The following is a 25,064-nucleotide window of genomic DNA, read 5'->3' as shown; positions in this document are numbered from 1 at the left end:
TGTGTGAAGGGTGCTAACTGTTAATCCTACCACAAGCAGCAAAGTTTCAACATCGGCCAAAAACAGCGAATACCTTGCTAGCACACATGGCTTTGTGATCCTGGAGAGTCTATGAATATCTTCTCTAGATTTCCCTAAGGGATTGTTCTCTCCACAGGAATGATGTTTCTCCTGGAGCTAAACTAGCATCTGCTCTAAATGGCAGGCATAGCTAAAACTGAAGTGGCTGATGCAATCCTGACTAGAAAGCTCCTCCCTCAGAGGGGAAAGCTAATTCCCTCTGCTAAACAGTGCCACCTACAGACTGTTTTTTGGAATACATACAAAGCATGAAACAAGGCATGAACAGGTTACATAACATCAAATCGAGAACAATTTGCAAGTACCCTGTTCTGGGGTACTGGACATGATCCTGGTCTATACCTGCCTGATCCAAGAGATATATGAGATCTGCACACCCTAGATGGTGGGTGCTCGTAGAGGACAGACGTCAGTAGATTCACTTGAGAAATCCACGGCACACCAAATACGTTTCATCAATTAATCATTTTTAATTCATAGTAGTTTGTACATCAATTTATTGTTCCATCCAGAGCAATTTGTAAGCAATATTTTTTAGTTAAGCAGTACAACCCCAACGTTTCGGTCGGTGTCGACCAATATCAGGGGATCTGTGTCTTGAATATGCAGGGTCTGCTCTGGAGGTATACCTGCCTGATGACTAGAGTTTTTACTAGGGCAGCTGTTGGCTAACAGCTATCTCTTGGGAAATCCAACATGGCCAAGCCTTCTTTCCCTCAATATCTACCTTGAAAAGAAGGTCTACTGAACCGGATACACATTATATGGTCATTCAAACTTCACTATCCATTGAATCAAAATAACTTGTGCAATCATTTATTGCTCTTGTTTGTCAAGTTTCCCCAATGAGCTTCTAGAACTTTTCACTTCCAAACTTTTGAGGAAAGTGACATTTCTTAAGCCATCTCCAAGTTATAGAATAAGTCTGTAATGATGTCTTTATAAGAGGGTTTTAGGGAAATTAAAGTCATGTCGAGAATAATAAAAATATATTGGACAAATGAAACTATTGTGCACTTAGGAGACCAGATCTGTCAGCAAGGGACTGAAAAAATGAGCTGACCGAATAAAGAAGAAAATAAATATTTGGCAGCAGTCATGTCTGATGTTGCCAAGAGTCCTATTTAATCTAAATTTTGGTACAGCTGGAGACGACAGCAAGCAGAAAATGTGATCTGTTTCTGGAGATATTATTTATGATTGGCAGTGTTAGGGCCCATTAGACAATAATAAAGATCAAAACCTTTTTACTTCATGGTGATATATAATGGGCAGTGTCGTACCTGGCCTAAATGGTACAGTATGTACTATTCTTTTAGTCTGGTAGTCACCTCCACTGCAGAGACATACAGGACAGTGACTGCCCGATATGGCGGATTTACAGGCTATGTACACCTTCGGAGGCAACTTTGATACTCATTTTTGGCAAATATATATTTTTTTCAGTTGGCCTTTAATTACAAATATTGAGCTGTTCTGTCACAAAGGGTTAACAGTTTTTCTAGCTGTGTGAATGGTGCTTTCACTTTGTACTGGTCATCTAATAAACTTCATCTCTAAACTACTGAGAGGTCATAGACACTTATTTAAGCCACATTCTTATCAGTAAGATAAGAACTGCGCTGTAATGAGTGTTTCTAATGTCAGAGAGCAGAGATAAGAAGCCTGTCACCTCCTGGTCTGACGGACGAGACAGAAAATCTAAAGGGTGCTACTAGAGCATGTCAGATCTGTACAGAAAAAAGAACGCCAAATTATTTATAGCTTAAAATTAGTACAATGCAATAATAAAAGAAAATTGCCCCCAAAGGTGCACATAGCCTTTAAGGTGGACCCTCGCTTTATAGACTCACAGTGGACGACCTGTCTATGCTACTCTCTCTCGCCATTCCAGGCAAATATCATATTTATTCACATGGCCATGGTGGCATCTGCCCAGGTTTGACTTTTGTTGACACTGGCCTTGGATTAAAGGGTTGTTTGGGTGAAATTATTTTTGAAAACAGGCTCAGACTGCTGAAATTTAAAAAAAAAACAGTAATGCCCCATTATGACTTCCCAGGTCCCCCGCTGGTCTCTGCTTCCTTGTCCCTCTCGACACGCAGGAAATGACCACTCAGCCAACCACTGGCCATAATGGTGAACCGCTTCAGCCACTGATTGACTTAGCAATTGTTTCCTCTGGGTTTGATCTGGGAATCATTGGAATAGGAGCGGTGACGGAACGCTGGAGTGAGTAGTTTGCAGCATTTTGAGCCTTTTTAAAAATAAAATATAGGCCACACTACCCCTTTGAAGGTCCATACACATGAATTTAGTACTGGTAGATTTTTTTACCACTTAAAAAAGTCCAGCATAAGAGGGATTAGGTCATGTGACATGGCGATACCTAATATGTCTACTTTTTTTATTTATTTAAGTTTTACACAATAATAGCATTTTATAAACAAAATAAATCATGTTTTAGTGTCTCCATATTCTGAGAGCAATATTTTTTTATGTGCGATTGTCTTAGCTAGGGGCTCATTTTTTGCAGGATGAGGTGACTGTTACATTGATGCTATTTTGGTCGGAATACGCCTTTTTGATCGCTTGGTGTTGCACTTTAAGTGATGTAAGGTGACCCCCAAAACATTTTTTGCACATTTTTTATTTAATTTTTTGGACGGTGGGGTTAGGTCATGTGGTATTTTTATAGAGCAGGTCATTACGGACGTGGAAATACCTAATATGGATACTTTTATTTATTTATTTAAGTTTTACACAACAATATCATTTTTGAAACAAAAAATAAATCATGTTTTAGTGTCTCCATAGTCTGAGAGACATATATATATATATATTCTTTGACAATTGTCTTAGGGAGGGTATCATTATTGCAGTTTGATTGGCACTATTTTGGGGTGCATATGACTTTTTGATCACTTGCTATTTTTATTTTATAGTTTTTACGGTGTTCACCTGAAGGGTTAGGTCATGTGGTATTTTTATAGAGCAGGTTGTTACTGACGTGATGATACCTAATTTGTCAACTTTTTTATTTTTTGGTACATTTAACACAATAAAAGCATTTTTGAAATAAAAAAGAAATTAAAATAAATAAAAATAAAAAATATGTTTTAGTGTCTCCATAGTCTAAGAGCCATAGTTTGTTTATTTTTTGGGAGATTGTCTTAGGTAGGAGCTCATTTTTTGCAGGATGAGGTGACGGTTAGATGGGTATGATTTTGGTGGGGATATGCCTTTTTGATCGCTTGGTGTTGCACGTTTAGTGATGTAAGGTGACAAAAAAAATTATTTTTTTGCAGAGTTTTTTTTTTCTTTTGACGGTGTTCACTTGAGGGGTTAGGTCATGTGATATTTTTATGAGTCAGTCGATATGGACGCGGTGATAATTAATATGTAAACTTTTATTTTTTTCCCTATTTTTTACAAATTTTTTTAACTTTATTTTGGGAAAAGGACGTGTTTTTTTTTTTTTTTAATATACGGTAAGCTATAAGAAGACATTTTTTTAAAAACTTTTTTATATATTTTTTTAAACATTTTTTTGACCCAGACCCACTTGGTTCTTGAAGATCCAGTGAGTTTGATGGTTTACAATACACTGCAGTACACTGTATAGTGTTCTGCAGTGCATTATCACTCACAGTAAGCCTGATCATCCTTTATCAGGTGCCTGATCAGCTATACCAAGGCAAGCCGGATTACTGTGAAGGCCATGGTAACCATCGGGACGCTCTCACAGCAGAGCAGCGACCAATGGGGGAGGGAGCTCCCTCCCTCTGTTAGCCCATCAGGCATCGGGCCTTTGCCACAGCACAGCAGCCCGAGGGGAGAGGAAGGTAGCTCCCTCCATCTCTTAACCCCGTCCATACAGCGGTCCCTATCGACCGCAGCATGGAAGGGGTTAAACGTTCCACATCGGTGCCAACACTGATGTCGGCCGTTACAAGCAGAGTGTGAGCTGTATATTAAAGCTGACACTCTGCTAACCGCTCGGCCATCCTGAAACAGATCGGGCGGGAGGGGGGGCTGGACTGTGGGGATCAGAACCTTTCAGCCGGTATTAGAATCCTGTGATTGACTAGTCTATACAGACTAGACAATCAGAGCTATCGCCGGGGACCGCCCTCATTATAGAGAGGACATCAGACGTGCTCTTACTAGGCTCCCTGCTCCGAACTCTTGAGAGGAATAAGCTGTTTGTACTGCTCTTAGGCAGATTAGGAGAGCAGCGCATGTGCAATAAAGGCATGGACGAGCTTTCTCTAAAGCTCCTCCATGTCGCGTGCAGCCATGGACGAACTGCCTGCACGGCAGAGCGGGGCTCAGGGGGCATGGCTTACTATAAAAAGATAACCAGACAGATTTTTTAAATAAAGTACAGTATATTTGGAAACTCATTTTTACCCTGCCTCCAACAATGTTGTGTAAAGTACTTATATAGCAGCCAACCCCTTTAATTTCATGTTGTCTTGTCAATGCATTTAGGGGCCACACCAGCCCCTTCATCAGGCAAATAAATAGTGTTGTTTTCTATATGACAAAGGCTCTGAAACGCGTTGCCAAGACAGACTTAAAATTAAAGGGTTTGGCCACTTTCTGGCTACTGTTGACCTGTGTGTTTGTAAGATGATTATATGGCACTTACTAATATAACCTTTGTTGATATTTTGCACCATTTTCTATATTTCATTAGTGATGCCCCCTTGTTTGCTAAGTCTTTTGTGCTGTCCACACAGAGGTCATGTCCATAAGATGGCTGTTGATGGAAGGTCATATGACCAGGAAAATCACCTCCATGTGAACAGGGATGCACCTAGCCTTTCTGCTGCCTGAGGCGAAAAAATTTAAACAGCGCCTTTCCCCCATACCAAATTCTCAACCTAACCCCTTCCCTCCTAACATTATGTATATCACTACAAAACATACAGGGTAATACAGCGCCACATATCTCTTACATCCAGTGATGTCACCTCTGATGTAGATGTTCTCTTTCCTCATCTTCTCCTTTCAGACCAGACCGCCATGATGATTTTTCAGCCATCTCTCGTCTCTGCAGTTTGACAAAATCTTAGTTTACTACTTTTCTATCATCCTCCCATCTTCTGGACAAATTATTCTACCACCCACAATACTGTGCCGCTGTGCTCCCCAATATTATACTGCAAAAACAGATAAACCCCCTGATAATAGTACTACCATGCAGATAGTGCCCTTTAATAATTATTGGCACACAGTGTCCTAAAATAACTGCGCCCAGCAAATAGTGCCCCTGACAATAATAGTGTAAATATAATGTCCCCCAAAAATAACTGTGCTAAGCTGATACTGTGTCAGGGTGCTCCCCAATGTCCCACTAATAGTAATAATTCTCTGCTAGAGCACAATTGGTAGTAATAGTGCTTCTACAGTGCCCCCAACATGTCCCCACTGTGCCCCAGACGTCATGATGTTCCCATAGTGCCCATACTAGTAATCATGTTCCCCATAGTCCACCAGTAGTAATAAAGCCCACCACAATGCCCCCCGCAGTAATAATTCTCCTTGTAATGTGCCAGTACAAAAATGCCCCCTTATATTGTGTGCCAGTGCAAAAATACCCCCTTTTAATGTTCCCATAGTGCACCCATAATGTGTGCCAGTATAAAATACCCCTATATAATGCCCCCAAGTCAATACCCCCACAGTGCTCCTCTTCCCCTTCCACATCATACCCCCATAATGTGCCAGTATAAAATACCCCTATATAGTGCCTCCAGTAAATGCCCTTATAGTACTCCTCTTCCCCTTCCTCATAGTGCCCCCCATAATATACCAGTATAAAATGCCCCTATATAGTGCCCCAGTAGATGCCATCAGTGTCCCTAATAATTTGCCAGTATAAAATACCCCTTCCTAGTGCCCCCTGTTGATGCCCCCATAGTGTTCCTCTCCCCCCTTCCCCATAGTACCCCCCATAATGTGTCCCAGTATAAAATGCCCCTATATAGAGCCCCCATATAAAGTACTCCTTCTTTGTGGCCTCAGTTGATGCCCCCATAGTGCTCCTCTCCCCCCTTCCCCATAGTACCCCCCATAATGTGCCCCAGTATAAAATGCCCCTATATAGAGCCCCCCATATAAAGTACTCCTTCTTTGTGGCCTCAGTAGATGCCCCCATAGTGTTGCTCTTTCCCCTTCCCCATAGTGCCCCCCATATAAAATACCCCTCTTTGTGCACTCAGTAGATGACCTCCAATAATGTGCCATTAAGAAGTGCCCCTACAGTGCCCCCCAATAATGTGCCAGTAAGAAGTGCCCCATAGAGCCCCCCAAAAATGTGCCAGTAAGAAATGTCCCCATAGTGCCCCCAATAATGTGCCAGTAAGAAGTGCCCCCATAGTGCCCCCCAATAATGTGCCAGTAAGAAGTGTCCCCATAGATGGATGTCGTAGAGACCCCTGTATGAGCCAGAGAGAGGAACTGCTAAGGTTGGCCTGCACTCGGGCAGACCTGGATCATTCATTTAGTACATGGTCAGCCTTTCTGGCTAAATGCCGAGGTCTCCAGGAGCCGGGCCCCCGGTGATCATCTATCTTTAGAGAAGGGATTGTCTGCATCAGATTTTGGTCAGAGTATCTGAGAGAAAACAGCCTGAAATAAAATGTTAATCTTACTATCATGGGTCAGTCTTGTGAATGTCCACATTGTGGTAGACACATGTGCTATATGATCCAAATTAAAGGAATGTTACTGTATTTAGTGTCTTTAGCGTCCCATAGGTAAATTATCTCACGAGGAGATCCCTCTATGGCCCTGAGATCTCACCTTACCATATTTCGCATTACTTACTGATATATTGCTGGCTATGGACGCGGCAGGGAGGCATTACTACAGCTTTCTCTTAGTATATGACAGCTGGCTCACATTGGCCCGTTTCATCTCCATTGTTAATCGGTGCAGCAGAGGCGAATGAGCGCTGTGCATTTAATGTCATGGGAGCGCACAGGGGGTTTAGAGGTCATTTGATTGATTTCCCAGCTATGGCCATATTCCAGAACGAGGATGCAGGTGCTTGTCTTGAGACATTTGGCGGTGGCGACAAGTGTATGGGGGTCTTTTACTGTGTTCTTAAAGGAAGCGCTGATATAAAGCTTCCTCCCTATCACACCTGCCGATATTTGGTTTCCATGACTTAGCTTTTTTGCACTCAAGTAAAAATGAATTGTGCGCCGTTACATCTGAAATGGTGTTTTTGGCTCTTATTCTGCGTATTTGTACTTTTAGTGAATATGCTCAACACATTGTAAAGTACAGTATGTGTCCAAGGCTAAGTCCAAACATTGCGGGTGCTTAAGGACCAAGGAGCACCCGTGATGTGGCCAAACCCGCCCCCCCCCCCCCCCCAGTGTACCTGCCCTCAGACTGACTGTAGGTGGAAATGCAGCTTCACTGTGAATGGTCTGCAGCTAAATAGCAGTTTGAGAACCAGTCTATGCCAGAGCAGATCCAACCGCATCGTGGGCGCTCCTTGGCCATGGTGCATCCACAACGTGTGACCCCAACCTAAAGCTGGTCCTAGATGTATCAATCTGACTACGGGCGCATTCACACGACTGCAAAACATGGATGCCGGCCGGGTGCTTTCACCATTTTGCACTATATAGAGAATGCCTACTCTTGTCCGCAATTGTAGACAAGAATAGGGCATGCTCTACGGAAAATTAAATTAACGGATCCGCACCCGTTCCGCAAAATTGTGAACCCAGAATTACAGTTGTGTGAATGCACCCTAAGGTTAATATAACTAACATTGTTACATTGTATTATACTAAGTACTACATGTGATAGATAGATAGATAGATAGATAGATAGATAGATAGATAGATATGAGATAGATAGATAGATAGATATGAGATAGATAGATAGATAGATAGATAGATAGATAGATAGATAGATAGATAGAAATCTCACTGCTCCTGGTCCAGGAACATTTGTGGAATTGCACCTGGCATACCTATAGAGTGCTGCTGACCCTGTTGCCTTTTTAGATAGATAGATAGAATGAAGGAAATATAGATAAATATGAGCGAGATAGATATTAGAGAAATAGATAGATAGAATAAAATATAGATATATATGAGATAGATAGATATGATAGATAGAAAATAGAATGAAATATAGATAGATATGAGATAGATATGATAGATAGATAGATAGATAGATAGAAGATAGATAGAATGAAATATAGATAAATATGAGCAATAGGTAGATAGATAGATAGATAGATAGATAGATATGAGATAGATAGATAGATAGATAGATAGATAGATAGATAGAATAAAATATAGATAGATATGAGATAGATAGATATTAGATAGATTGAATAAATGAAATATAGATAAATATGAGCGAGAGATAGAATGAAATATAGATAAATATGATAGAATTAATGAAATATAGATATTATTAGAGAAATAAATAGATAGATATGAAAATAATAAATAGATAAATGTTTTGTCCATCGGGTTAAAAATGAAACAATTGCACCAGAAAAGAAAGTTTGGAGCCTTCACCTGCCCCTGAATCTATATTCTCCCACTATAGAGGACAGCAGCCCCCTGTAGCGTTCTCAGCCCCCTGTAGCGTCTATGTCTCTGTGCACACGGCAAGTACAGGTCTGTTCCGTGTGATGCAGATGATCAGCTGCTCCGTCCTGCCAGCAGCTTCTTGCTATTTTCAGGCTGTGTACCCTTGAGATGCAGAAAAGCAATCTGACAAAGACTAGCAGCCCTGTGTGATGTGAGCAACTGCGTAAGGACAGGATACCGAGCATGCTCAGGGAGGCGAGACTCCGTCCCCCAACCAGATCCCTAAAGAGATTGATTGAACTTTGCACTTGCAAATGTCACTGAATACATTTTGCCCAGGATTTCATTTCTGCAAGGCTTCCATTCTCTGGGAGCAATGTAGACTCCTTCTCTGTGCTTAGCTGTCACCTGGCACGGGCAGCAGGGATGCCTTGTGTTCAGCATCTTCTCAACCATGATGACAAGGAGACATATTTGGACTTGTTCTTCTTCTTCTTCTTCTTTTAAATGGGTTCCTTAATGAATGAACACCTGTGATTGGAATGAGAAGGAAGCACGACCTCTCGCCCTTTACTTCTGCTGAAGTTGCCCAGTGTGTGTGTGGTCGTTCCTGGAGCTTACAAAGGAAAGATGGCTAGGGAAGGCAGTGCTGATCTTCAGGATAATCCGTGCACTTGTTTGGGAAGGATCTGCACGGGGTGCCTCCACCGGGCACAATAATTAACCGGTCTGGCTAATGAAGGCCTCCTGGATTAGACTCTTAAAAAGAACCAAAGGAGGACGACTGAAGAACCCTGATGTTTGTGTAAGCTCCTTCTATATTAATCTACCTGGAGGAGAAGTGGTGATGTGGCTATTACGACCGGCTGCTATATATAGCTCTGTAGTATATTAGATAACCACCGATGTCTGGAGCAGGGTGATCTCGTGTCTGGTAATATTGTATGGAATTATATGATGGAAGGCGGGTGATGGTTGATGGCAATATAGGCAACTTGAAATGGTTAATAATCTGTAGGAAGAGGTTTGACTTAAGATATCTTAGGTGGCTTTTATAGAGAAGGTCCTCTGCCTACGTTCTTGTACTGATATGATATTTACATGTGAATGATTGACCCTAATAATTGCACGACACGTTTGTAAGCTGCAGAACATCTCAATGTCCAGGACATCTCTCCGACTTTTCTGTGTTGCCCTCGTACAGCCCCGTGGCATATGATGGTGCTTTGGAAATAATAACTAGGTTGGAATGCTGATAGATAGTATCGAGCCCATGCAAATATATCGTATTTAAAAGGGGTGTCTACTCTGTTAGGGCATACTAACGAAGGAGGGTCCTCTGCCCAAGAGCAGTCCTAGTTAGCCATAGCCCAAAGCCATAGCAACTCTGGACTGGAGAACCTTAGCTATAGAAGTCAATGGATGGCCATTGGGCACCCAATGGTCACTGGTTCCACAGAAAAAATCTGACCATGACCCGTAATCATGAGAGAGGTGTCTAATATAGACAAATCCTTTAATAAAGTGTACTGAACTGTGTATGGAAGGGGGGGGACAGATGAAAGCCTCGGTAGGCACTGACTGGCATAGATGAGCTTCTCAGCCAACGCAGCACATTTGTTGACTGCTTGCCTCTTTAACTGTTTGCTTAATAGCATATGTTCCTCGTCTGTTTTGACCAAGAATCAGATTCCCGAATGAGCCGGGTGACAGGGAGAATAGAGATCTCTCTTCGGCGAGATTACACGCTTGATGATCAATAGTCAAAACAGCTTGTCTAATGAGGGAACCCAACAAGCCGCTCCAATATTTCTTCTGTATTATTAAGCTCACCACGGTGGTCTACACAAGACTGGCCGTCATCATCGCTGCGCATCCATTATAATATTTCTCCTCTTCTTCTCCGCAGGGTTCGGCGGACTCCTATACCAGCCGTCCATCTGATTCTGATGTCTCTCTGGAAGAAGACAGGGAGGCCGTGCGGAGAGAGGCAGAGCGTCAGGCCCAGGCACAGCTGGAGAAAGCCAAGGTACAGCATCTGACATATTGTTATCAGCACGTCTGCCGGTGCATTACAGAACTGGAACATAATAGCCGGCTGACATGATGGCAGAATAAAGCACCGGGAGGGAACGGGTCGCTTTGTAACTTTACCTGGAAGCAATGATAATGGGGTCTAGGTGACATCTTAAGAGAAAATTCAACATTAATGTTCTTAAAAAGTTGGAAGTGCTTTCAATGTCTCCACCTACCCATAGCCGCTATTTGTCTGTGATGCTTCTGGTGCTTGCTATTGGCTCGCCCCCCAGTCCTTTATTTTACATAGCATGTATTAGACACTGTTCACATCTCTGTATCATCATAGGAGCAGGGAACGGAACTCAAGCTGTGATGGATCCGTCACCAACATCACCTGACGGACTCCATTGACTTAAAGGGCATCTGTCACACCAATTAAAGCAATATTAAAATGGTTGGTGATACAAACACATACAAGGCGAACAGTGCCCTAGCAGGGAATGCAGGCTCATAGCTAAGTGGAAGCATATTGCTGGACAACGGATCTACCTAGATATACATGCATGTTATTGTAGGACCGTAATAAAGTGCAAAGTGCATATGCTCGTTTTACATGTATATCCTATTGCGGCCCACACAAAATCAAATAGCATCCATATGTACGACCATACCTAAAAAGCGTCTCCTCCTGCGACCCATTAAAGGGCATCTGTCAGCAGTTTTGTATCTATGACACTGGCTGACCTGTTCCATGTGCGCTTGACAGCTGAAGACATCTGTGTTGGTCCCATGTTCATATGTGTCCGCATTGCTGAGAAAAATGATGTTTTATCATATGCCTCTAGGAGCAACGGGGGCGTTACCGTTACACTTAGAGGCTCTTCTCTCTCTTCTACTGCTGCACCTATTCCACTCTGATTGACAGGACCAGGTGTGATCATGTTTGGCCTGGCCCTGTCAATCAAAGTGGAGAGGGCGCAGTAGTTGCAGAAAGAGCTAAGCCTCCAGAGACTGATTTGAATATATTAAAACATCATTTTTCTCAGCAATGCGGACACATATGGACATGGGACCAACACAGATGTATTCAGCTGCCAAGTGCACATGTAACAGATGTCCTTTAAATGGGGGACGTTGGGTGAATAGAGTCCTATTTAGCCACTGCAAAAAGACCCTATAAAAATAAAGGTGGCCGGCCAAACACCTTGAGCTACTTTCGCATCTGCGTTTTTAAACCCGGCAGGCTGTTCTGGTAGAGCAGGAATCAACAACCTTTGGTACTCCAGCTGTTCTAAAAACTACAACTCCCAGAATCCTCCTTTCACTTATGTGGGAGTTACAAGAACAGTCGAGTAAAAGTATGTATGCAGGGAACACCCTGCCCCTACACCCCTTTTTGACTACAATGGGATCCGCTGGAGATCCTGCCAGGTGTTGACTAGACAGAAATTGGTACATGCACTGGTTTATGTCCGTCTGAAACCTGACCCTCATGCCAGAAACCGGACGGATCCCGTTTTTACGGCAGTATCTAGCCTGCCGGATTTAAAAAAGCAGATGTGAAAGTAGCCTTAGAGAGCTCTCGGCCAAATGCTCATTTGGGCAGGCAGCTCTTTCTCCCGTGTCCCCCATTTACATGCACACTCAGCTTGGGGAACAGAGGATTAGGTCGATGCCAGACACCTCCTACGGCGGCGCAGCCCCTGTGGGAACAAAGAATTTGACACTAAAAAAGCCAGTGTGCCTGGAACTTTTTCCTAACATCTGCCGTCGGTGGATTACATACGCCGATTTTGGCGAGTTCAGGCGACTTTTCTTTTCTGTGTATGGACGCTTCTTATCACAACATGTGCAATTTTTAGACATTTTCTGGTGGTGGCAAATAGCCCTAGAAAGCCTAACCTCTCTCGGAATCAAATAGTTCCATTGCGATTGCAGTTAACCCCGATATTTCACGCTGGTGGGATCTTGTAGTTATAATTACAGAAGGGGAGAACATTTTACCAATCTGATTGTGATTTGTGGTGACCAAAAGAATTCTGAAGAGTTCTGAAAATGTATTTTTTTTTAAAATGGTTAAAAGTTTTCTTGATCCTTAGAATTAAAGCTGTTATTTGAGATAATTCAAAATCCAAGATGAGCCCAAGAATTGCTTAACCGCTGCAGCCATTCACTGTTAGTAGTAGACCATTGAGGGGAGTGATTGGCTGCAGCACTCAGGTGCCATATACTGGCGCGACACCACTGCTGCCTGCAAACCAGCAGCGGGACAGGAACGGCATTGCAGAGAACGAGTACTTTAACGGGAATGTGTCATCAGAAAATGACCTATTGCTTAAATCACGTTTTTTCATGTTTAACATATATTTAAAGAATTTTTAATGATGTTATTTATAATTTCCCATGTCACTACCTATATTTAAACAAAAAACATAAATCTTACCATTTTCACACTGGCCACTAAGCCTTATAATAAGCGCCACTTCTTGGTCTGTACAGATCACTTTACTGCAGTTATCTGCTTATCTGTCACCTAAACCTGCCTTTAATGATATCACCTCTGTGTATAGATAATTGTCACATCTTATCTATTCTTCCCTTGTACAATGACCTCTGCACAGGTCACAGAGCATGCCTAGAAGACTCTCCCATAGAAGTCACATTGTGTCTATGGTCCATGGGGCTGCCGTAAAGCAATTTTTTTTTAATGCTTTCTAAATGCTGTTAAGAACAGCTCAGGGAAGATGGCCGCCCCCATAATCATGTTCAGGAAATAAAATTAAAAAAATTGCAATCAGAAAATAAAAACAGATTAGAAAAAAGGATATGTGTTTTCCTGGCAGGTAAACATTTTTGATACATTTCCTTTAAAGGTGTTTTCTTAGACTTTAATACCGATGACCTAATTCTCTGGATAGGTCATCAGTATCTGATCGGTGGTGGTCCGACACCCAGGACCCCCGGTGATCAACTGTTTGAGAAGGCACCGATGCTCCTGGGAGCGCCACTGCCTTCTCGCAGAATTTTTCTAGGCCAGTGACGTCACATTCATTGGTTACATGGCCTAGGAGCAGCTCAGCCCTATAGAAGTGAATGGGGCTGAGCTGCAATACCCAGCACGGCCACCATACAATGTACGGCGCTGTGCTTAGTGAGCAGAGAGAAGGCCTTGGCACTCACAGGAGCACCGGTGCCTTCTCAAACAGCTGATCCGCGGGAGTCCCAGGGGTCAGACCTCCACCAATGAGATACTGATGACCTACCCGGAAGATATGTAGGTCATCAGTATTAAAATCTCGGAAAATCCTTTTAAGCAAAAATTGACCAGGAGTTTCCCATTTGAATCAAAGGGATTTTAAGTATGATGAATGCATTTTGTCACCAAAAAATGAAAAAGATCTTTGTGTGTACTGCGTTATTGTCTGATGGTTACGTCACGGACTGACCCCTTACTGAAACGTAATGACACAGAATATAGTTGGCCAAGCGCTTGGTTTCAGCGGGACTGGCCGCCTATCTAATTTGTATGAGGGTGACCCTTCAGATATTGGATGAAGGATCAGGCAGTTGGACTTCAACATGACCAATCCTTTTTGTTTTCAAGGGATATAGAGGTATCTGGCAGCAGCTTACACCCTCCCCCCCTCCCCTCTCCATTAAGAACACATGCATGTGTATGGGGGGCATCAGAAGGAACAGCTGTCGACAGAACGTGCATTCAGCCACACATTGGCATGCTGTATGTCACTTGAAGGGTGCTAGAATCAAATTGATATCATACAATATACATTTTTTAAGGCATACCTCTGTATAGAATACGGTAGTCTACTATGCTATTCCATAGAGTCCAAAAATAGGCTCACGAATGGGTGTTGCAGAAAGAACACAATTTTGGCTTCCAAAAGATCAATGAGGTCCTATCTCCAGACACACACAGCATGAGGACGGCCTGAAATGTTTTTGCATTGGTTCAGATTGACCCAATGACACTTTGAGATCTACCATCCCGTTTAAGAAGAATTGCCAGCCTTGTCGACGGTCTAATAAATGTTCCTTCTATTGGGCCCCTAAGAGCGTTCTGGAAACATCATGGACAGTCGGTGCAGGCCGTGGCCTAGAGCGCTGGTCCCTTCCTAGGTAGAATTCCTAGGTATCGGCTAGTAGAAGGTGGTCCGATAAGTGGTATCTGGAGGCAGCTGCTAAGGGCCTGGATCTGGAAATATGAAGACATTGTGGCGGCGCCAGTATATTTATTCCTATACCAGTAAATCTAGCTCAGTGTTGCTATGGGAATGGAGCTTGGAGATCCCGGCTGCAGTACGCGGACAGACTTTATAGAATATTTATTACCTCTGGCATGGCTGTCACAGTAGAAGCTCCAGAAATCACATCAAAGCCAAGGCCTTTTTTATTTCCCCTGTCTGTGCCTGAAATGTTTTCACTTTAGGTAGCAAAGACATTCTGTAAAACGAACACAGATGCTGACTGAGGTGGCATCTACCGCCATACCCTATACAGCGCCTGGAAACCATCTGCTGCCATAGCAATTATCAGTGAGGCCCTGTGACCTTCTAACCGTATAGATGGTGGCTTTTAGAGGGGTGTTCTCACCTTAGATCCCTCATCTGTTTACATAACTCCTATTGAAGTGAATAGAGAGAGCCTCAGACATTCATTCCGGTAGCTGGGAGGATGGGTGTGAGAGTCCCAGAGGTGGCACTCACATCTATCAGACATTTATGTCATGTGCTGTGATTCCCTTAGGAGCCAGTGTAGAGGATGGGAGTGGTAGTGGCCCTGATGACGTAGTGGGTCATGGTGTACTCCCTCAGGGATGGAAATGCAATTTTGAAGGCCAAAAATAAACAGATATTTTATTCTCTTTTACTAAGTGTAAAATGTAACTTCAGATACATCCATTAGCAGCATTTTCCAAGTGCAGTTCTCTCGCACCAGTTAGGATGATGGAGGCAGGTTGGATGGCTGTAATTTAGCACTTGTGTTGTACTGGCCTAGTAATATCCTGGGTGATGGGTGTCTTAGCCGTAGTCCCTCACCTTAAAGCAGTGTCTTCAAATGCTGGTTGTAGTGGTTTACTCTGCTGTCTGTCTTCTCAAGGATTTACTTGACGCTATATAGCTTTGATCTTTCTGGAAGATCCTTTTTAGGAGCAGGAGCTCAGGGGTGTGCTTCATTTCCTCTCTTAGGTTGCTCTGAAACTCCACCTCCTGGCAGGAAGCAGGACCAGCCTACTCCTAACAAGAGGGGAGGAACAAAATGGTTAGCCCTGTTCCTAGCCAACCTTTTGCTATCCACATCCTTGAAGGGGTATTCTGGTTGTTAGAATTTGAATGGAGCATGGCAGCTCCTTTTATTTCTAAAGGAGTTCTGGAGATAGCTAAGTACAGTACATAAAAGTGAAAGGAGCGGCCGCACGCATGACCACTCCGTTAATTTCAGAGGTTCTGCAGGGGATAGGGGATAATTTCTACCAAGCAGAATACCCCTTTAACTGGTAATAATGGCCATAACATACAATATACATAACTTTATATAATACAACTAGCAGAAGGACCCGGCTTCACACAGGTATATTTCATCTATTTCACTTAATGTTTGTGTGTGTCGTTAAAAGATATCGACAGTATCCACTATAACAGTGAACTCCAGAGCCCCCCCCATCCCTTAACACTGACCCCCCCCCCACAGTGCCCAGCCTTCTTAAAATGGGACCTCCACAGCAGCCCATGCCCTTAACTTTGACCTTCACAGCAGCCCGCCCCTTTAACAGTGACCTCCACAGTGCCCGCTCCTTTAACAGTGACCTCCACAGTGTCCGCCCCTTTAAGTGACCTCCACAGTGTCCACCCCTTTAACAGTGACCTCCACAGTGTCCACCCCTTTAAGTGACCTCCACAGTGTCCACCCCTTTAACAGTGACCTCCACAGTGTCCACCCCTTTAACAGTAACCTCCACAGTGTCCACCCCTTTAAAAGTGACCTCAACAGTGCACGCCCCTTTAACAGTGACCTCCACAGTGTCCCCCCTTTACAGATGACCTCCACAGTGCCTGCCCCTTTAACAGTGACCTCCACAGTGCCCGCCCCTTTAACAGTGACCTCCACAAAGGTGCGGGCACTGTGGAGCTCACTGTTAAAGGGGCGGGCACTGTGGAGGTCACTGTTAAAGAGGCGGGCACTGTGGAGGTCACTGTTAAAGGGGCGGGCACTGTGGAGGTCACTGTTAAAGGGACAGACACTGTGGAGGTCACTGAGACGAAGCAGAGGGGAGGGGGCGCCGTTTGCCTCGGCTGTTGGAGGATATTTCTGGATAAGGAGGCGTGCTTGGGCTTCAAATTAAAGGGGGTTGGGCACTGCAGGGGGGCGTTACTGGGCTCAAGAGATAAATAAAAAAAATGCCCCTCTGGGCACCTTGGAGGTTCATTTGCATAACAGCTTTTTTTTATCAAAATGAAGAAAGAAGACCACTGCAGGGAATAAGGTATCTTATTGAACATGGCAATGGTGACAGCTTAAAATGATAAAACCAGGTGACAAATTCCCTTTAATGTGCAGTGACCCAGAGGATAACTGCTAAAGCGTTAATGTGATTTACTGCCAAAGTATATAAATTGTTAAAGTATTCTTTTTCTTGTGCACTGTGTATCCCAGATGGTTGTGTATAGACATCAAGTAGTTCACTGGCAGCTCTTTAGTGCAGGTGCCAAGGTGGTGGGCTGGCTCCACCCCCCTGGTTTGAAGTCTTTTGCTGAGCAGGACGTTAGGCTGGGTTCAGACCACGTTCTTAGCCTTCTGTAAAAACGCATACCTCTGATGGAAGACTCAAGTGTATCCCACTGTATAGGAAGACATTGGGATGCGTCCCCCACACAGTCCCGCTATGCAGCTCTTTAGTGGATTTGCTACTTTCCCTTCTCACTGAATTATTTTTCAGAATTTAACCCCTTCCCCCATAAGCAACAGAGTCTCAGGGGATGAGGCTGAGCTCCAGCCGTGCTGCTTATGGGAAAGGGTTAAACTGTCACAGAAGCTCTCCGAGGCATCCCCCACCCATAGCCTCTGTTAAAGGGATCCTTTTGTTTACAGCACTCTGCATCATCTTCTCAGTTATTTTATTATTACAACCAAAGTGCCTGATCCTTGACTCCACCATCCACCCGCCGGCCCCCTACGCCTGCCTTGCACCCTGCTATTCATCAACCTAACATCAATGACACCCCAGCTACCACCAGACAGCTACCCATAAGTCCAGGGTGGTCTCCAGAGGAAGAAAGGGTGAGCCCTTCATACATTGCAATTTTTTATTTTTATTTTTATTTAGGCGCAAGTGGCGTTTCTACGTTGCCCTTGCCATTTTATAGTTTGCGGTTTGTTTGCAAGCTATCGCAATCTGATTTCTTTCAATCCCGTCATCTGATGGCTCGTGTGTAGCTCTTATCTTTCATCTCCTGACCTCATAAATCACTCCTTATAGCTCAATTCTAATCAAACTGATAAGAATACAGCTCAAATAAGTGTTTATGAGGTCAGGAGATCAGAGACAAGAGCTACACATGAGCCGTCAGATGACGGGATTCAAAGAATCAAACAGACTGATTTTTTAAACCCCTGTATCTCAGAAACAACAACATTTTCAATAAATAACAATTGGAAAAATGATTTGTAGCCAAAAATGAGTAAAATGCTATCATAAAAATATGTCCCTGAAGGTGTCCTTAGCCGTTAAGGGTGAAATAGTCTGTGCACTGATGACGTTCATGACTAAGTTCCTCACGGCCACGGTCTGATATGACTAAGTTTGATTACTCAGTGCTGTTATAAGGTGATATAATACGCCCGCCATCTGAGAACCGCCTGATGTAACATGTTGCGGTGTTAAGATTTGTTTTTTTGTGTTATACCCTGACGCCTTCCTTGTTGCTATGGGACTCTGGCGCCGCATTTCTATTTTTCCCGGATGAATACACGGCAAGCCGAATCTGCGCCGCGCAGCTGGTTCTATTTGTGGAATCAGTGTCACCGTTTCTCGAAAGAGCCATTTACTAATTACTCCGTCATTTCAGATGAAGGTGGTGATTGTCACAGAACATTTCCTGTCTCGGCCGGGCAGCTGCCGGAGCTTGGCACAGAGATGTCTCACTCCGTCTGCCGTATGGAGGGGCACGTTCTTGGGTATCCGCGGAGCCCTTCGTGGATGGCAGATGTATTACGCTCCCTGTTAATAGTCGGTGGAGCGGAAGTTATTTTTACAAACCAGTTATTTCTGTCAGGATTACTGTATTTTACCGTCAGATGGGAAGAAGGGAGGGTCATTTCTGACACGTTGTACTATTAATATCCACAGAGACCTGATAGAAATCAGACTGTATGTACGACTTGAAGGGAGCCCACTTTGGGGGTGTTATTAGACCCCCCATTATATTGACTGCACAGGAATTTACTGATAATAGTAGTTAAAGGGGTTATTCTAGACTATAAAATGCTCCCCCATATGCCCGGGCCCCTCTCACTGAATCTACTTACCGGTCTCCCTGCTCCTGGTTCCTGCACCGCCGCTGCTGCTTCGGATTAAAACATCCGGTGTCGGAGAGAAGCAGCCAAAGGCAGGCGGTGACAGGGATAAGCCTCCATAGCATTTTATAGTCTGTCCCTTTAACATTTGAAGGGGTTCTCTCACTTCGGAATTATGTAGATAAAGTTAATACAAGACACTTACTAATGTATTGTGATTATTCATATTGCCGCCTTTGCTGGCTGGATTCATTTTTCCATCGCATTATACACTGCTCGTTTCCGGGAGTTGCGGCCATCAGTGGTTGGGACAGGACCTGCTGTGCATGCACCCCACAGTCCCGGCAACTACTGAGGCTGGAGCTTTTATCCTATAGTGTGCAAGCACGACCACTGCTGATGGATTGCATGGTGGTCATAACCCCTGGAAACGAGCAGTGTATAATGTGATGGAGAAATGGATCCAGCCACCAAAGGAGACAATATGGACAGTCACAATACATTAGTAAGTGGTTTGTATTTACTTTCTCCACATGATAAATGCCAAGTGAGACAACCCCTTTAAATGGCAAAATGGACCGTATAATAATAGGTAATGGCAAGTAATGCCGTTCTTTATTATAGAAATGTATGAGCTGCAGTGTGAAAGTTTTGAAAAGAACATGTAATTGAATATTTCCCTTCCCTCCATCACCAGTGTCTGAAATCCAGAGTTAGAGGAGATAACCTAGAAAAGGAGAGAGGGTAAAATGATCGCCTGTGACAGGCGAGGTGAATGATACACTGAGATTAATGATGTCATCGGAGCTGGCATGTGACAGGGGGCGTGCAGGTTTCCGTTGTTGTCATGCAGTCTGGAGGACGAGGACGGTGTACGCACACAATGGAGGAGGGCTCTCTGGGTCCTGCTCATGTGTACAATTCTCCTTCTGTTCCCATTTATTCTCCAATGTGAATGTTATGCGGTGGTATATTATCTGTCCTGCGGAGCTCCAGTGACGTGGTAGACACTGTATTTCCTCGGCATGAATGTCTGCAGCTGGTGCATGTCAGAAATGAGAGGCTCCTGGGCTCCAATGCAAAATCTGCAAGAGGGCTCCTTACCAAACATGTGCCATTTCTAGTACTGCTGGCTTCTCGTGTGGCAGAGGGGCTACTCCTGCACGCCCTGGCACCAGCAATCTACAGCACAGTATGTCATATTCTCTGCGCTGTTCAAGATGGTTACACTACCCAAAGCAGGTACATTACCTCAAGTAAACACTGGTGCATACCTCCCAACTGTGGAGGTACTGGGAGGGACATAGAAACATAGAAACATAGAATGTGTCGGCAGATAAGAACCATTTGGCCCATCTAGTCTGCCCAATATATTTGAATCCTATGAATAGTCCCTGGCTCTATCTTATATGAAGGATAGCCTTATGCCTATCCCATGCATGCTTAAACTCCTTCACTGTATTTGCAGCTACCACTTCTGCAGGAAGGCTATTCCATGCATCCACTACTCTCTCAGTAAAGTAATACTTCCTTATATACAATAGCATAGCGCCACAGCTAATTTTTGAGTACTACCACCCAATACCTATCTATACACTCCCAATCCTGTCCAGTCCCCTTAGTGCTTTCACATGGTAATTATTCCCCCTGTGTTCCCCCACACACTTATACCCACATTGTGCCCCCTCACAGTAGTTATGCCCCATTATGCCCCTTTCACAGTATTTATAGTCACATTATGCCCCCTTCACAGTAGTTATACCCACATTGTGCCCCTTTCACAGTAGTTATGCCCACATTGTGCCTCCTCACAGTAGTTATGCCCACACTGTGCCCCCTTCATAGTAGTTATGGCCACATTGTGCCCCCTTTACAGTAGTTATGCCCACATTGTGTCCCTTCCCAGTAGTTATGCCCACATTGTGCCCTTCTCAGTAGTTATGCCCACATTGTGCCCCTCACAGCAGTTATGCCCACATTTTCTCCCTTCCCAGTAGTTATGCCCACATTGTGCCCCCTACATAGTAGGTATGCCTACATTGTCTCTTCCCATTAGTTATGCCCACATTGTTCCCCTTTTACAGCAGTTATGCCAATATTGTGTCCCCTTCACAGTAGGTATGCCCACAATGGGCCCCTTTTAGTAATTATGCTCACATTACTTATACCAACATTATGCCCCTTCACAGTAGTTATGCCAGCATTATGCCCCCACACAGTAGTTATGCCAACATTTAGCACGTTTCACAGTAGTTATGCCCCCCTTTCAGTAGTGCCCCCTCTATGCTGTTAATAAAAATAAAAAAAATATGTAAATACTCACCTAGGCATTCCCCTAATGATTGTAGCATGTCCTGCTCTCCCCAGCAGGCATGATGAGATCACACTAGGGTTGCCAGACGTCCGGTTTTAGGCCGGACAGTCTGTTTTGCTCCGTCCGGACGAAGGGATGTCCTCCTTTTCTGTGGCATCACACTCAGCCAGTGGCATTGTGCTATCTAGAGCTGGTGGACACGTCACTATGTGGCCAACTGAGGGGGAGAGAAGCACTTTCAGCCTTGTACAGCTCACCTCAGGGTCTTTACATACGTTTTTTCACGCTCTTTTGCTGGCAGTCAGGGGCATGGCCTAGTGGGAGTGTGTCATGGCCTACAATGTCCAGCTTTTAAGGATAGCTGTGAGGGGCGACTGGATAGCAGAACATGAGCTGCAGGTATTGGCTGCTAGGAAGGAGGCGAATCAACAAGCTAATTTGTCATGGGTTGGGGATTTAGATACAGGGAAAGAGCAGCAAACAGAATCGGAGACATTCAATAGCGTCACCCTTCCTTATCAGTATATACTCAGCACTCAATGTCATGCCACTTCAAGTAGGCTGATGTCATCCAAGCATCAGCAAACCCTCCTATAACAATGTGCCCCATAAATAAACACACATCACTGCCAATCTAAATATAGATACTATTCTGCCACCGATGTATGTGAGAGAAGTCTCACATGAGTGTGAGTGGCAATCTCTTGTACAAGCAATGGAAGATTTAATCATTTCCTTAGCAACACCAGTTGTATATAGAATTCCAGTGAGGGAGATGCAATGGATTATGGCTTTAGGTAATTTATTGAATGTACCTTGAGAAATAATTATAGAGGTCAAAGAAAAATCATCTGTCCAGCTCTGTGATGCAGGTCTGGCAAACAGGAAAATACTGCAGGACACAGGATGTGAGATCATAGAGGAGCAGGAGTTACACGATGATTGACATAATGAAATACAATCATAGATAACTTACATAAACCAAATATAACATTGACCACTAGATGGCAGCAAAGCGAACTAAGTATAGTGGTTAACACTATGACACTAAATGCAATAATATGAATTCTAGATGAGAACAGCATGCATACTATACAAAATTATTATTATTTATTTATTTATTAAAATTATTAAAAGTATATAAAACAAAGGTACAAATACTCTCAGAGGAAAGTGTAAAGATTACAATAAGTACAATCTTGAGAGGCATATCAAAAGCCAAAAGCCAAAATAGCTAATATAGCAATCTCAATTGAGAGAGAGAAACAAGTGGCCATAATTTATTTGTAACCGTAAAAGGTTAATTGTAACCGTAAAAATCTAATCTATATAGGAGACGTAAGGGCTGAACCCAGATTTGACATACATTCATTTTTACATAATTTTTATAGTCCTTGTTGCGTTTCATTTAACCCTCCTGGGTTCCTGAGCCATTTCTTTATTAAAAAGTAACATTAAAATTAATGTCTGTCTTTCAGCACCATGTCGTTTTTAGGTTCTGCTTTCCATGCTGATTCATTTCTTAATATGTCTTTTTAGCACTTGGAGGTCTATTTTCCTTATACAGGACTCTAAGTGTCCTCCCTAGACGCAGGGTTAAAGACAGGCTTAGACTGGCCCACAGGGGTACAGGTGAATCCCCCAGTGGTCCCCTAGTCTCCCACCCCCTGCTCAAGTGGCACATAACACAGTAGACTTACTGCACTATATACATGTATTCAATGTTCAGCACCTCAACCAGCCGATGTTCATATAAAAAAAAACACTTGATAGATTATTACAGAAACTCCCCAGTTTATTATTATAGACACGATCAGAGCTAAGATGACTTCTAGGTATAGAGGAAAGCCACCAGTGTCCTCTTCTCCCCAGGAACTACCTTCTCAAAGTCGCTGCAGGGACCCCTATATCCAATCATCTGGTAGCATCTTGCTGCGGTGTGAGCAGGTAATATTTCAATTTATCTGTACAGTGGGCTCCCGAAATAAATTTTACTGGTGGGACCTAGGCACCCCAGTTCGACGCTGGTTAAAGAGGACCTATAACCTCTCCAATGTAATAATAATCCGGGAGCATGTATACTGTGTGTTGTACCATTTATTATTCCACCTAGAACTTGAAAAATGTATAAACTGCTAGCTGTTTGCAGTGAAGGTCAGGATGGGTGCTACCAGTTGGGGGGGTGTCCCTGCGTAGTCTGACAATATCAAGTCAATGATGCCAGTGTCAGACTGTACAGGGACACCCCCGCCCCCCCTCACAACTGGTAACACCCAGCTGGATCTTCATTGCAAACTTAGAGAAGGAGTAGTTAAGGAATGAAACAAACATGTCAGAAGAGGTGACCGGTCCTATTTAATTGATAAAATTCTGGCTCCTTGTAGCCACCAATAGAGGGAGCTGTGGAGCTAATTGCATACTGTTTTATTATCGTTGAGTTCAGTGTATGCAGTAAGCTTCTAAGCTCCCTCTAGTGGTTGGTGCATCAAGACAAAGATTTATTAATAAACATCAATGCTTTTTAACCCCATAAAATGAAGCCTAGTTTGCTACTAAAGACAAGGCAAAAACTTTTTTTTTTTTATTTCCACATTTCAAAAAACTCAAATTTTGTATTTATCCATTATACCGGCGCTGCATTCTCTTCATTGTTTACCCGCTCACCGTCGACATTGCTGCGGCGAGCAGGTGCAATTACCGCTCCTGCGTCACATTCACTTGAATGGGACAGAGTTTAACTACAACTGCTCCTTCCTATTCAAGAAAACGGGACAGAGGAGCCTCGGTGCCAACGACGAGCAGGTAAACAGTGAAGAGAAGGCAGCACTTATACAAGCACAGCAGTCTCTTCATATAGCTGATTGGCAGGGGTGTCTGGAGTCAGATCCACGCCTATCTGATATTGATGACCTGTCCTGAGTACAGGTCATCAATATTGGAAACCGGACAACCCCTTCAACTACCAGATTTTTGGATCTTTTTAAACAAAACTAAAGAACATGGTGTTCAAGGGTTAAGATTCACTTAAAAAAAAAAAAAAAAAAAAAACTTACTTGAGAACCTGAAATTTTGGACTATTCTGGTTTTTGTTTGTTTTGTTTTATTTTTTTGTCAAGAGGCAAATTCTTTGGACAGTCACTATGGGTGAGACAAAACTTCAAAATCAGGGGCAGACAGGCCATAGACGCTACAGGGAAAATATCCCTGTGGGCAAATGCCCAGGGGGTCGCCTGAGCCTCTTCACAGTCGCAGGCTGGGTACATAATGATCTGATGCTCTCAGCATTAATGCTAGGAGCATCAGGTACTTATGCCCCTGGCCAGCAGCAGGGGCCCTCCGGAATTCAACTGTATCCTCAGTATGATGGTAGGACAGTATTTTATGCTGCATTGGGGTATTTGGTTTATTAGTGCTGCACTATGGTGTTTATGGTCCTGCTTACTTGTGTTGTCCCTGGCTATTTGTGTCTTGTGTTGCCCGCCTTCTGTCAATTTGGACTCACCTAAACATGGGGCCACTTTTAGTTTTTTTTCCTGGGCCAC

At 43.5% G+C, this 25,064-nt stretch overlaps 1 protein-coding gene across 3 annotated transcripts in view; it reads left to right on the top strand.

Annotated features, from left to right (window-relative positions):
- CACNB2 (calcium voltage-gated channel auxiliary subunit beta 2) overlaps positions 1-25,064 on the top strand; it is a 315,627-nt gene that overhangs the window by 202,145 nt on the left and 88,418 nt on the right. For 2 of the 3 annotated variants that reach the window (XM_044293750.1, XM_044293752.1), the window contains one exon: positions 10,567-10,686. In XM_044293750.1, coding sequence (XP_044149685.1) covers positions 10,567-10,686 — 120 coding nt within the window. Of the gene's footprint in view, positions 1-9,248; positions 9,463-10,566; positions 10,687-25,064 lie in introns of those variants that run through there. The other variant, XM_044293751.1, reaches the window with a different exon arrangement.

This window comes from Bufo gargarizans, chromosome 5 (assembly GCF_014858855.1).
Source record: "Bufo gargarizans isolate SCDJY-AF-19 chromosome 5, ASM1485885v1, whole genome shotgun sequence".
Lineage (NCBI taxonomy): Eukaryota > Metazoa > Chordata > Amphibia > Anura > Bufonidae > Bufo > Bufo gargarizans.
Note: the sequence above shows the minus strand (reverse complement) of the source record. Positions and strands in the feature narration are given on the sequence as shown.